At 38.9% G+C, this 15,333-nt stretch overlaps 1 protein-coding gene across 2 annotated transcripts in view; it reads right to left on the reverse strand.

Annotated features, from left to right (window-relative positions):
- ATAT1 (alpha tubulin acetyltransferase 1) overlaps positions 1-15,333 on the reverse strand; it is a 36,749-nt gene that overhangs the window by 14,605 nt on the left and 6,811 nt on the right. For both annotated transcript variants that reach the window (XM_060759365.2, XM_060759367.2), the window contains exons 2-9: positions 14,564-14,624; positions 13,666-13,757; positions 10,778-10,838; positions 9,113-9,226; positions 7,034-7,135; positions 5,567-5,612; positions 3,037-3,108; positions 2,061-2,280 (exon numbers count right to left, since the gene is read on the reverse strand). In XM_060759365.2, coding sequence (XP_060615348.2) covers positions 2,061-2,280; positions 3,037-3,108; positions 5,567-5,612; positions 7,034-7,135; positions 9,113-9,226; positions 10,778-10,838; positions 13,666-13,757; positions 14,564-14,624 — 768 coding nt within the window. The remainder of the gene's footprint in view (positions 1-2,060; positions 2,281-3,036; positions 3,109-5,566; positions 5,613-7,033; positions 7,136-9,112; positions 9,227-10,777; positions 10,839-13,665; positions 13,758-14,563; positions 14,625-15,333) is intronic.

The following is a 15,333-nucleotide window of genomic DNA, read 5'->3' on the forward strand; positions in this document are numbered from 1 at the left end:
AGGGCCCAACCTATGTGCTGTATTATGCCTCACGTGAGAATTGCCCACCAAATGTAGATGGTGAAAGACAAAAATCATCCATGGATGCCTTTGGAAGAAACTTTCTAGCGATCTCCGGAAGTGAGATCAAAAGATGTTGCCCTTCTCTTAGAACATGCTTTCATGGGGCTGTTGACTAGCATAAACAAAAGAGATACACTTGTCCTTAACCAAGAGCTGAAAATCTTTATTATTACAGACAACACAAAGAAGAACGCATGCAAACAAAAGCTGAGTCAGAGCAGATGTAATTTAGAACTGAGATAAGCAGCCAAGAGGTTAGGGGGAGACGCAATCTTTAGCAAAAGATTTGAAGAAGAAAAAAAGATGGTGCATGGGAACATATCTGAAAACAAATGCCAGATATTAGGATACAGAATTAAAGAGAGTAGGAATGTAATGGGGAAATTCAAAATCATGCTGCAGGGATATTAGATATCTAAGATAGACTTATCAGGAATAAGCCTATTAGCCCTAGAGGCTACTTGGTTTTCATGTCCGTGTGTGTGTGTGCACTAAACACCAGTATATTTTATCTCTGTGATCCATGTTCAATATTCACTCTGAGTTGGGGGTCAATATGTATTATTCACCCTTGTCTGGAACTACATTGGGGTTAAAGAGACTAGCAACTAAATTACCCCCCGTTCTGATGGGCTGCACACTGCCACCATTCAACCATGAAGGTTCTTGAATGCTAGACAGATTCTATGTAGCATCCCAGACACTCAGGTGGTCTTCAAAAAATACAGAGCACTGTGATATGAACAGAGGCCAACTTTCTTAAAAAATCAAGCTACTTTGATTTTTCTTATTTTATGTCATCTATTCTAAGTAAGATTCTAGATCTTTAGGTGCAAAGATATGCTTAATAATGCCTCTTGAAATCTCAGAAGACAGAAGTCAACTCCTGGATATCATCTTGAGTGATTTATCAGGATGGAGAATTAAATGACTGATGCAGCTCAATCTCCACAGGAGATGCATTCCCAGCCATACTGACGTTACGTGAACACATACATTACCTCTCTTCTGGTCCCAATATAACATTGCAATGAAAGACCGAGAGATTGTATTACTGGTGATTGGTTTTTGTTGAGCATTGTTTTTATTGAGTTTCAACGCTGCTGTTTTATATTCTAATGTTTTATTTAATTCTATTCTATGTATTCTATCTGGATTGTTATATTTTACTATGCTCTTACCTTAATTGTGTTTTGCCTTAATGGATTGTTTTGTATTTATGTCTTGTGAGTATTTGTCCCATATGTACGCCACTCCGAGTCCCTTCGAGGAGATGGTGGCGGGGGTATCAGAATAAAGTTGTTGTTGTTGTTGTTGTTGTTGTTGTTGTTGTTCCTAAAGAAATATTGTCTATAGAAATGTGCTGGGCCCTTCAATACAGATCTATGGCAACTTCCATGGAAAGTAAAATGAGCTCCCCACACTTGAAGATTTGGCTTTTGTAAATTTATAGAGGTTGCAGAATTCAGCATTTCTTGTGCAGGATCTGGATTGCCTGGATGCAGAAGTAAGCACCCAGTACATTCTTTGAAATAACAACAACAACAACTTTATTCTTATATCCCATCATCATCTCCCCGAAGGGACTCAGGGTGGCTTACAGATGGCACAAAGTGCCTAAAAACAAACATAAAAGTGAACACAATATAAAATACAATGAAATAAGACACATGCATATATAAAAACATCAATTTAAAGACAATCAAGCTATCGGTAAATTACTGACACCATGGCCAGGCTGTAAACATTAGAATAAAATGCCAGCTGCAGTAATGGAGAGATGGCATGGGATAACTGCAGGATATGTGACTACGACTACTATGCAGTACAACTAGGGGAAAAATATTCTTAAAGGCTTTACTCTGGAGTTCCTTGGAAATCAACTCCCTGCTAGTGTTTTGGTTCTGTGGTCCTTAAAGGAATAAATGCTTTCCGAAACAGGCAAATACAGTATTCTTTCCCAGCTAGTGCAGGGTTCCACACATGCCTTTCCATACCTGGTTCTCCGCCTCTGTGATACTGAATCACAGGGCTCCCCGTTCATCAGATGCTGGGCAGTCGAGTGCGGAGGGCAGAGGCGCAGGTTCTTCAGCAGCTCCTGTTCATTGAGAAAAGGCTTGAGGCACCCCCGCACCGGGGAGTTCCCTACACTGCTGGAGCGGATCATTGAGTGAGACTGGTTGAAGGGCCATGGCGGTTCAACCTCTTCCTTCAGGACTACAAGGGAGTCGGGATAAAGCAATTAAAAAAAACAGAGAAAAAGCAATAAAAATATAAGTCCTTCCAGCTTTCTCTATGTCATCTGGACCATGACTCTCATAATCCCCAGTCATCACAGCTATTATGCTGATTGGGTATTATGGTCATGATAGTCCAACACATCTATAAGACATGAGATTGTAAGTAAGCCTGTCATACTTAAGAAAAGCTATAGAGGTTATGTTTCTTCCAATGTAAACCCTTTAGGTCTTTTAAAATCCAAAGCAGGATCATTACTTGGGAGTGCATCTACATTGCAATGAAGCCTCCAGTGGCGCAATGGGTTAAACCCAATCCAGGGAGAGCGGGTTGAGCTCCCTCTGTCAGCTCCGGTTCCCCATGCAGGAACATGAGAGAAGCCTCCCACCACGTTGGTAAAACTTCAAACATCTGGATGTCCCCTGGGCAACGTCCTTGCAGATGGCCAATTCTCTCACACCAGAAGCGACTTGCAGTTTCTCAAGTCGCTCCTGATAAGAAAAAAAAAATCTACATTGCAGAAATATGTAGTCTGATACCACTTTAACTGCTATGGATCAACACTAATGAATCCTGGGAGTGGTGGATTTATAAGGTGTCTAGCCTTGCACTGTTTCTCCAACTCTGTGACAGCATCTACTCCATCTAGAGATTAATTCCCCAATTTCACTCTCGAAGAGAATTATTGAAACTTATTTCACAATACAGAAGAAGTATCACTTATAAATCTCTTACACTCTCGGTCTGATAGGGAGTATGGTTTGATCTCCCCCTCATGACGTTTTGGAGGCATCTTTCTCATTGGAGCTGTGGGGAGAAAATAAGGTACGTTATTAAACAAAGGAATACCTCCTGAGATGTTAAGCATTTTTAGGAGCTAGTATTTTAAGAGCATAGTTGTTTCTATACATCTAAAGTTTCTGCTATGAAAAAAGTTCTAAATTATGTGAATATATGAGCAAATAAATGCGCTAACTGATGTAGAGGTGAAAAGCATGATTGCATAGATGAGGTATGCACTGGAAACACAAAATCTTTAGACACAACTAACACTTTGTTGGGAGAATAGCTTATTCAACAAATTCCAAAGCCTTCAAATCATTTCTGACATATGGTGATTCTAAGTTGACCTTATCAGGGGATTTTCTGGCAAAGAATGTGTGTTTCATACAGAAAATATATTCTTAGATAGAGAAGCTTCACTGACCAGTCATGTTTAACTAGCATAATTCCACACCTTTTCCATATACCTAACCCAAACATAGCCATTTTAGGTGTGGAGGGTCAGCTCTATTTAGTACTTGGATGGGAAGCCTGCTATAGACCAAGGCTTCTTAAACATTTTCCACTCATGATCTCTTTCCACTCTAGAATTTTTTTACACAATCCCAAGTATATATTGTCAGAAATATTAAAAATTAACTAGGTATTTTTAATTACAAAAATATGAGTCAAGTACCGAAAAGGTTAAATTGATGCAATAACTCAGCAAAAGTTGCAGGTGTGCCTGTAGCTTAGTAACCGTCAGGTAAACCTCAGTGGGACAAAGGTCTCAGTCTGTGAGAGAAGGCCTCACAATGAGAGGTAGGCCTTAGTCTGTGAGAGAGGCTTCTGTGTGTGGTAGGCCTTAGTCTATGAAAAGGCTGAGTGTGAGAAGGCCTGGTGTGAGAAGCTTCAGTGAGAGAAGCCCCAGGTTGAAAGCCTTGTGTGTAAAACTACTGTGTGAAGCTCCTGTGTAAGTTCGCTGCGAGAGGAAGTTCTGTAAGAGCGAAGCTGTTTATCTGCATAAGAAAGAAGCCCAGTGTGGAAGCAAAGAAGGAAGTATAAAGAACTTTATTTGTGTTATGGAAACCTTGTTCTTGTAACTAGTTCAACCATATTATTTTACTACAAAGAAAAGCCTCCTATGGAAGAGATAACATTGGTCTGTGTGTTTTTGTTCTTTTTATTACTTTGGACTACTGGCACTGGGTCAGGCTGCTGCTAATAAGTTACTCAGCTATATGTTTATGGGGAGGGTCTTTTGTTAATAAGCCCACTCGCCCAACACATATGTACATAAATAAAATAGATATAATAAAATCAAACATTTATTAATAATAAATCAGCATTTGCAAGGCTTGTTAAACATACTAATTAGATATACAGCTAAAGCAATTTCTGCAAAGTCTGTTGATACAGATTTGTGTGAATGTCTAAGAGGCGTTCAGAAAATATTTACTGTTGCCAAATTTTTCGTGACCCCAACATTAAACTAAGAGGACCACATCTGGTGTTGAGACCCACAATTTAAAAAGCAGCATTTCAGAGGAAAGAAGTGGCAAAACCACTCTGAGTATTCTTTGCCTTAGGAAATCCTATGAATTCTATCCCAGACCTCACAACCTCTGAGGATGCCTGCCATAGATGCAGGCGAAACGTCAAGAGAGAATGCTTCTGTAACACGGCCATACATCCTAAAAAACTTACAACAACCCAGTGATTTTGGCCATAAAAGCCTTCGATGATACAAATCCTATGAAATTTATGGGGAAGCCAACAGGCAACTTGAAGGCACATAAACACAAATGCACATACCTACTTGCTGTTATATGCCTTCATGTTGATTCCACTTTATGGCAAATGGATTTAAGGGTTTTCCTGGAAAGACTCATTCAGAGGAGGCTTGCTACTGCCTTTCTCTCAAGCCGAAAGAATGTGACTTATACCCAAGATCAGCCACTGGGTTTCATCTCTGAGTAGAGATTCAAACCATGTTCTCTTGAAATCCTAGTCCAATATTTATTTATACTGAAATTACTTAATCATCAAAAATAAGGAAGCCCGTGGTGGTGTGGATAATTCTTATAATGACAATTATACAAAATAATAATAATCTATGAAAAATGAGCACCTTTCTATACTTGTTTCTATGTTCCTAGACATTTAACACGACACACAAACACTGATTTCTATTAACATGAGCACTACGAGCATGTCTTTAAGATTTAAAACAAAACAAAAAAGGTGATGCTGTGTTGTTCCATGAGACACTAATTCACTTCTTAAACCTCAACTTTATTTAGTTAAAGCAAAACACAAGTGTCTGATGTCTTATCTCAGCAAGATGGATCAACTGCAGCCCTTAAGATGTTCTCAGACTTCATCTCCCAGAATTCATGCTGGTTAGTCAATGGGAGCTTCAGTTGACTGGGAAGATGGTATCCAATACAGAATTACATAAATGGGTACAATCAGGCAGGGAGTATTTATGGCATTGACTCACCACGCTGGTAGCTGAAGAAGCCCTGGAAGACCACAAAGTTGTTCACCTGAAAAAAGAGAACGTACTTTTCAATAAAACAAACTAAAGCAGACATGTTCTATACCACTAAATATGTTTAAGAGTCTGGATTGCTCTGAGTTTTCTGGGCAGTACAGCCATGTTCCAGAAGCATTCTCTTCTGATGTTTCACCCACATCTACGGCAGGTGTTTTCAGAGATTGTGAGTTTTTTTGGAAACTAGGCAAGTGGGGTTTACATATCTATGGAATGTCCAGGGTGGGAGAAAGAACTCTTGTCTGCTTGAGGCTAGTGTGAATGTTGCAATTGGCCACTTTGATTAGCATTGAATAGCCCTGCAGTTTCAAAGCCTGACTGCTTCCTGCCTGGGGGAATCCTTTGTTGGGAGATGATTAGCTGGCCCTGATTGTTTCTTGTCTGGAATTCCCGTTTTTGAGTGTTGTTCTTTATTTACTAGAATGGTAAATAGCTGGAATGGTAAATAGCCTCTGTGTGTCTGTCTATATATGTTGTGTGTCTATGGCATTGAATGTTTGCCTTGTATATGTACATTGTAATCCACCCTGAGTCCCCTGCGGGGTGAGAAGGGCGGAATATAAATACTGTATATAAAATAAATAAATAAATAAATAAATATTGCAGCTAAAGTTGTGTTAAACTACATTAGTTTTACAGTGTAGATACACCATAGATTTCAGAGGCAGCTAGATTTTGTTCATTTTAATGGTTTCCTCCTTTCTGTTGAAATTGTCCACATGATTGTGGATTTCAATTGCTTCTCTGTGTAGAGTGGTCCAACATTTCTGTGTTCTCAAATAATATGCTGTGTTCAGGTTGTCCTTTGCTGAATATAGAATTTGTTGGATTTTCTTAGTGGGTCTATAGATAGTTTGTAGGTTGTGTTTCTTCATCAGCTTCCCTTTGTGGTCAGTGGTTCCCTTGATGTATAGTAAGAACACTTTTCCTCTGGGTCGATCTTTGTCTTTAACCTTATGGCTAGTTTTGGTCTTGCAGCTCTTCTGTAAACTCCACCTCCTCCAAGGTGAACTAAACCACCTATACTGGGTTCTATAGGCCAACGGATACTCCACTACAGACATTAGAAGAGCTGCAAGACCAAGAACATTCCACACGTATCTAAACCCCACTTGCCTAGTTTCCAACAAAACTCACAACCTCTGAGGATGCCTGCCATACATGTGGCGAATGCTTCTGAAACATGGCCATACATACTGGAAAACTCACAGCAACCCCCCGCCCCACAAAGGGGAAAACCACAACTTTCCAGAGAAGACTCCAGGTTTGAGACATATGAAGTATTTATTTGGCTTTCAGAAGGCAGAGGTATTGCAGGGTTTTCCTCTGCCCCAGAGACCAATTCCTTGGAGATACCTTAAATGATAAAACCACATGGCGAAGAGAAACCTACTGATTGTGGGGAGGACTCACTTGAGGGATAGTGTCACTGAGACAATAGTGTTTCCGGAGGAAGGACAGCAGTTTCTCTGAGGGACGGTCAATTGCCAACTGGTGGGGTTCTACTCGTTCCCGCTGGGGAGGAGAAAAAAGGGGGAGAAATTCATATACACCAGTTTCAACCCAGGGACGAAATACAGAAGTTTCCTTAATAATTAGACATTTTAGAAAGGAAAAGGGTAGAAAATTTTCAACTGGATAGCAAGGCAGGAGAATTTAAACTGAGGCAGGAGAGAGAAGCGTCAACAGATATAATGATTCAGTGTTTTTGCATTCCTGACTCAATAAACTGACAATGGGGAATAATCAACTGGTCTTAGATTGCTCCATATGCTATCCTGAAAATTTGAGGGTTCAATGATGAACTCAAGAGGAGAGAATGAAATACAGGTGCTCTCTTAAAAATCATTCTTTCCTGAGCTCATGATGTCCTTTTGATGAGCCCTCTCCATGAGAGCAGAAAGTTGCTCAGACTGAAATGAGTGTTCCAGTTGCCATTCTGACCTTCAAAGGGGGTTGTGCATTCATCAGTGTCAAAAAGAAGTTTTGTCCATCAAATGTGAATTTAGTAGCTGTCTAGGTATTACTAGCAGGGTGTTGAATCCAGAAAATCATCAAGCAGCCCTATCAAACCACTTGAAAAGGTAAAAGATAGTAGGAAAACAGGAAACCTGCATTCCAGATGGAGAGACTCAGTCAAGGAAGCCAAGGCCATGTGTCTGCAGGAGTTTGGCAGGGCAGTTGAGAACAGAGTGACTTTGAGGCCCTTATTTATTAATTTATTTATGTACAGGGGACTCAGGGTGAATCACAGAACATACACAGAACATTCTATGCCATTAGACAGACACGGCGGACAACAGATAGAGGTATTTTCCCCAGCTTCGGCATCCTGGAGGTTGTGCTCGATTCCGGCCACGGGGGATGCTGTCGCTCCATCCTCTATGACTTCCTCCATTCTTTGATCACTGGCATTTTCTGGTACTTCCTTTTTATGGTGCTGTAAAATACTCCCCACTTAAGCAGTGCCTAATTTCTCTTCTCACAGCTCACAGCTGTTTTCAAAATGCTTAGGTGGACAGTGAGCTGGGATGAAGGTCAGGTGCTCACCCCAACCCGGGCTTTGAACTGCCAACCTTTTGATTGGTGTGATCTTATTGCTGCTGGTGATTAACCAGCTGTGCTAAAGCCCAGCCCTGGAATAATCATGAGTATAACTTGGCTTGAAAACAGTAAACAGCACAGGCCCAACTAGAGTAAACCCGTTCAATCAACTGCCAAAAAGTGAGTCAACACATAGCTAAATACAATCAATTTGATCACTCTACTTGCATCAAGACCAAAATAGGGTTTAGGTTCTGGTAACTCTGAGGGCTTTGTTTATCGAAATGTGTTTATCTCTTTGTTCTATTCTTAGAGCAAAAAAGGAGTTTGCGAAAAATTGACAGAATCAATAAAACAAAAAGCAGTAGCAGCAATTATTTATGTGGAAGAAACAATCTACACTGCAAAGGCACCTCAGCAATGAGAGCTTTCACCAACATCATCCATGTCAGGCAAACTAACTTGAATAAACAAGTGACTGCTAAAGAATAAATCATGCCAATTGCATGCACCTTCAACATTCCCACAGCTACAACACATGAGAGCCTTTGCTTCAGTTTAGGAACAAGATCTCAATACAACTAACATCGAATAATGAATTCCCAAAGAGATAACACCTGATCCAGAATATACTCTGTGGAGAGACTTTATTTCAAACCCACAGTCTAACTCAGACATGACCCTCTAGATGTTTCTGAATTTCAACTTCCAGTAGTCCTAGCAAGAACAAATAATCATGATGTATGTTGAGAACTGCACTATAATCACATCTGGAAGGCCAAATGATCTCTACCACTGATCTAACCTATCATGTTACTTGGGATCAAGAAAGAAGTCTCCCCACAAATACAGTTAGCTGTTGAGGGATGCTTGTTTTCCATGGGGTAAGATTTAAATGCAGTAGCTCAAGCAGGTCAGGATATCACACAGAACGACTTCGTACTGTACCTGTAACATGTAATGGAAGAGCTCCTTGCCATAGCCATGCCTCTGGAGAGACTCGTGTATGTAAAAGTCCAGGACACACAGGGGCTCCACTTCATTATGAGCTCCATTGCGATCCTAAAAGAAAAGAGTAAAAAATAAAATAAAACTAAACCTGTAACTTAAAAGCCAGGGGTTATGCTGACTACAAGGTAACCGTAGTTCAAAGAGGTAACCATTCCAAACTTTGCATAACAGGCTACAAAGTGAGCCAAAAGCTCAAATCTGTGAGCCACCTAATAATTTGCATGTTAAATTCTATTTCCATTTTGGAGATGATCCAGATCCTCAGGCCTCTTTGCTGGAGGGAAGAGTAGATCCACTAAAATTAATGACACCTTTGCTTCCTGATTGTTCAATGTAGATAAACGTTGTTTCATGCACAAAAGTATTAAAAGTATTGTGTAAAAAACTACCTTCAGAATATGCGTATAAGGTACCGTATATATGAAACAAATTAACCTCCTGTTTAGTCACCACTTACTAAAATAAACCTAAACCAAGATCATACACTTGCTGCAATTCCTTGAGATACATTCTGGCCCCAGTTTACCTAGAACATGGAATCAACAACCAAAACAACTCCTCCATCCTATCAAATTGAATTGTTGCCAATTGTAAGCTGCCCTGAGTCCCCCTAGGGGTTGAGAAGGGCGGGGTAAAAATGCTCGAAATAAATAAATAAACAAACAAACAAACAAACCACTACAGACTGAATATTCAAAATGTTCCAAAATCCAAAATCGCCAACACAGATGGCTGAGAGAGTGACACCTTTGCTTCCTGATTGTTCAATGTAGATAAACGTTGTTTCATGCACAAAAGTATTAAAAGTACTGTGTAAAAAACTACCTTCAGAATATGCGTATAAGGTACCATATATATGAAACAAATTAACCTCCTGTTTAGACTTGGGTCCCATCTATAAGATCCTTCATTACATACATATAAATATTTCAAAATATCCCCAAAATCCAAAACACTTCAGGTAACAAGCATTTCAGATAAATGATACTGAACCTATATTTTAAGAGATCTGCTTTCCCTTTACCCATTCCACATGTACGTCTCAGACGCCTGCAGAATTATCACAGAAAAGTCAGGAGTTGTTTCTGTCACTGTGTTGCTACCAGTATGGTTTTTGCTATATTGAGTGTTCTGTTCAGATAGGTTACTGTCCACAGCAGGAATGGGCAACTATCAGACCCCAACAACAACTCCTATAATTTCTCATTGGCTATTTCAGCTAGAGAAGATGGAAGTTGTAGACCAGCAGCACAAAGAGATCCACAACTGCCAATTTCTGGTCTACAATGACCTTACTCATTTTCAAGTCCTTACATACATTGGCAGAGAGTGATAGGAATTGCAGTCCAACACATAAAGAGGGCACAAATTAAGGGAAGGCCAGTCCAACACTTTTGATTAGATTCTTTTCTAAAGAAACTACACATTTTTCTCATGGAAATACTTTGGGCTAGGTGGCAAGAGGAATTGCAAAATTGAACTTTTCAAAATCACTGCTGGCCCCCGAATACTGAGAGTACCAACAGACATCCACAGTCTTGTTTAAAAAAACAAGCATCACAGGTTTAAGCTCTTCAAAATTAATTGTTCAATAAAACTTACCAGTACAAAGAGTTTTTTGTATCCAACCTTGAGGAAGCCAATGATAACTCCTTTTCCAGCCCTGGGAGGGATGAAAGGAGAGAAAAATATAACACATTAGTAAGGGTGCATGAGAAGTGACTCAATGAGTCAAAGTTGATCTAAACTACTTCACTGCATATATATTAGCAAATCTGATTGTTTTAGAAAAATGATGATTGTTTTAGAAAAATGCATAAAATTACTGGTGAGTAGAACTGAGACAAGGGAGGGGCTCAAGACAAACAGATTACAAACTAAAGCTGGAGCAGGCAATGTGTGGCTCTCCAAGGGTTGTTTGGACTGGAACTCCCATAAGATTTAGGCTGCTTGGTTGATATTAGAGGAGTTCCAATACAGCAACACTGAAGTTGCCCATTGTTGAACAGAAGGTCACTGTTATGTGACTTCCAAGTTGCTCCTGACTTATGACAATATTAAACTATCCCTGGGTTTTCCTGACATGAATTGTTCAGTGAAGGTTATTTTCCTTCAAGGTTGAAAAAGTGTGACTAGCCAAAGGTTATCCAGTAGGTTTCCATAGCTGAGTGGGGATATGGATACTAGACTCCCAAATTCCTAGTCCAATACCCAAACCCTACACCATATGCTGGCTCTGAAGGTTAGGCAAGCAGAATTACATCAAAACAATTTCTTTTTCACCAGAGTGGAGACCACTATCTCTTTTTAATCATGAGGGCATACGTTCATATGCCTTCTCAATCCCAATTGAGTTTGGGATGTCATGCTAAAAATGAAAAAAAAAAATAACTGAAAGAGTAAAGAACTTAGAGATACTATATATACTCGAGTATAAGCTGAGTTTTTCCTGCCCTTTTTTAGGCTGAAAAAGCCTCCCATGGCTTATACTCAAGGTTATTATTTTACATTATTATTATTATTATTATTATTATTATTATTATTATTTTACTCTATTATTTTATTAATTTTACATTATTTTACATTATTATTTTATTACATTTATTATTTACTCTATTTATTATTATTACATTTATTATTTTACTCTCTTGATTATGATTGGAAGGATACATAAGCACATTTACACTGAAGAAGGTTAGAATACTGGTTTAATCAGAGTTGGTCTTACCTTAAATTACAGTTTTATGTAAATATTCAAAAACATTTAACCTACAGATGCTTCAATTAATGTAATTTTATTGGTATCTATTTTTATTTTGAAATTTACCAGTAGCTGCTGCATTTCCTCAATACGTTTTCCCAGTTTTTTGTGGCAAAATTAGATGCCTTGGCTTATATGCGGGTCAGCTTATACTTGAATATATATATAACATATACAGTTCTAAATTGTATATAGCATTGTAGCTGATTATTAGTTATGAACATAAAATTGCCAGTCTTTTCTCTCCCTCATTCTTACATGTTCATATTCTGAGAGATACTTTATTATAGTCATTGTTATAGTGTAGACTATTTTAGATAAACAGTTATGAATAATAAACTGAATACATATTGTCATATTGGATATCGGATACATTGTTTGTTGGTTACGTTTGCTTCTGTAAAATACTTAAAATGAAACAGAGTTGGTCAGTATTATTAATACCATGTCCACACCAGAACTGTGAGAACTCGGGTTTAATATTGCGAAGCCAACATAGCATAGTGATTTGAGCATTGGACTACAACTCTGGAGATTAGTTTCGAATCTCTGTTTGGCCATGAAACAGACTGGGTAACCTTGGGTAAATGACACACCCTCTCAGGCTAAGAAAAAAAAATCATAGGGTTGCCATAAGTCAGAAATTATTTGAAGGAACATAACAATGTATAATGGCAAAAGTTTTCCTCCTTCTTAGAAACCCCTTTTTTCTGTTGGTGAAAGGAGCCAAGCTAGAATTATTGGTTCCCAAGCTTCAAATCTTTGAAATCTATATTTCAAAGATTTTTCCTATCTCAAGAGGTGCCCAGAAAAACACTGTGGTCAACCAGACTGTCTAGGAGTACATCTACATTGTAGACACCAGCACTCTTTCACATAGACAACTCCACAACTCCCACGATTCCATAGCATTGTGATATTAAAGTTTAAGTGATGTCAAACTGGATTAATTCTACAATGTAGATGCACCTTAGATCCCCTCTGTCTATGTTATAACACCAGGGCTTTAAAGCAAGCAGCCCCGCATTTCTGCTGCTTGTAGAATTTTGGGAAATGTATTTTGGTAAGTCTAGGACCTCTCTAGCAGAGAATTCAAAAGGCCCTGCCCTAAACTACATTTCCCAGAATTCTGCAGGTGGCAGAAATGTGAGGCTGCCCACTTAAAAGCCCTGGTGTGATACCATCAATAGTGTGATCTAGAACAGAAAAGCTCTTCCCAATTGCATGTGAAGATGCTCCCTACAGAAAGAATTTAAGCTGCAATCCTATACAGGCAGTCCCTGGGTTACAAACATCCAACTTCCAAATGACTCATAATTAAGATTGAGACAACAGGAAGCAAGAGAAATCTACTCCTCAGAAGGGAAATCCACTCCTAGAAGAGTTCTCATGGGGAAAAGGTGCCTCCACTGGTGTTTTCTCACCTATCATTGTTTCCACAACAAGCCACATTTTCCAAAATCACAGGGACAGAAAGTGAGGTGACATCTTCTGAATAGATAGCAAACCAAATAATATAATAGCCATCCAAAGCTATTATATTGGCTAGAGTTACACTTAAAAATGTACCTGTTCCAACTTACAAACAAATTCAACTTAAGAACAAACTTACATAACCTATCTTGTTTGTAACTTGCATGTACATTGTTTTCTAAATGTTAATATGACCTAAATAGGGATGCACAGGGCTCTACCAAAAGGGCCCAATCTCTCTTGCACTCACACTCACGTTTTGGCTTCACTGTCCTTCAGGATGTAGAGAACATGGCGGTTGGTTTGCATTCGGGAGGTGCTGGTGATTGGAGTTGCCAGATTTTGGGCCTGAAATAATAATAATAATAATAATAATAATAATAATAATACTTTATTGATACCCCACCACCATCTCCCCAAGAGGACTCAGGGTGGCTTACATGAAGCCAAGCCCAACAAGACATCAGTAAAACAAAAAAGCAGTAAGAAAATAAAACATACAATTAATATAACTCACATATAAGCAATAACACACAAAAATTTAAAACCTTATGGCCAGGCCAGATGTAATAGATTAAAATTTAAAATAAACACTGGGCATGAACAGAGATAGGATGTATCTAAGCAGGAGGGTTTTAAAGGATAATGTAGGGAGAGCAACCCAACGGGTAGTTAAAAGTGCTTCTGAGGACATTTTGCAGGGAATTGGTCAGAGCAGGGCACTGTTTCCTTTATTCAGGGAAGATCTCACTTTCAGACAACCCAAAAATGGAAAAAGAGAAACTTACGATGTAGAATTCATGCAGCTTGACCCCATTTTAGCTGCTATGTGTCAATGCAATGGAATCCTGGGATTGTAGTTTGGTGGGGCACCAACTCTCTTTGGCAGAGAAGATCACAGAGCTCCTAAAACTAGGAGTCCTATGATTCCACAGGTTTTAGCCATGGCTGTGGGGTCAAACTGCATTAATTCTACAGTGTGGAGCTATACTCCTGGAAAGGTAATTGGGCAAACTGATACCAAGACTTTTTCAGAAAAAGAAAACTGGTTTCTCTTATTATTCTAAAGCTTAGATCTCCAAACTGTCCCCCATTTACAAAGATGCATCACTATATTTACAAAGATGCATCACCGGATATAAACACTGATTTACCTTGGCAGAGGCTTTGCCCATCTCATCTATAACTGTCATCAGCTGCTGCTGCTGATCCATCCTGCCAACAAAGTAAAGTAGACATTAGAAAAGTACCACAGAAGTTGTTTGAATTTCCAGAGAAGGAAAAAATTTGGCACAACAGAAGCATCTGCCACCTGAAGTCCGTGCCTTGCGGGACTTACCAGCTTTCCGCAGGGCTTGTAAGACATACCTGTTTCGACAGGCTTTTAATGTTTGATATTGTCGTTTCTAAACTGTTTTAAATTGCTTTTAAATTTTGTTAGATTTTAGCTATTCTTGTAAGCCGCTCCGAGCTCCACGGGAGTGGCGGCATATAGGTTTAAATGATATGATATGATTTTTTTATATATATATATATATATATTTTAAAGGCAAACATACACATGCTTTCCAAGTATCAATACCATTTCACCAGAGTTTAGTGTTCTAATTAATATATGCTAAATGTGCTCAAATGATCCCCAATTGAGCAGCAGTAGAAACATACAGCAGCATCCTATAAATATTTAGCCAAGGATAGCATCAGAATGCTATTATACGAGGGACTGCTGATAAGTCTATGGGTTTACACAGAAAGAAACAAGATAGGAAGATGAAACTTTGCATTTATTCCACAAACTCTTTCATGTGATGTAACATTTATTACCATAGAAACAAAGCAAGAACACAAAGCCAAAGACTTATTAGCAGCTGGTAGTCTGTAACTTGGGGACTGCCTGTATCCTTCTTAAAAGTTACTTTTTAAG

This window comes from Anolis sagrei, chromosome 2, assembly GCF_037176765.1.
Source record: "Anolis sagrei isolate rAnoSag1 chromosome 2, rAnoSag1.mat, whole genome shotgun sequence".
NCBI lineage: Eukaryota > Metazoa > Chordata > Lepidosauria > Squamata > Dactyloidae > Anolis > Anolis sagrei.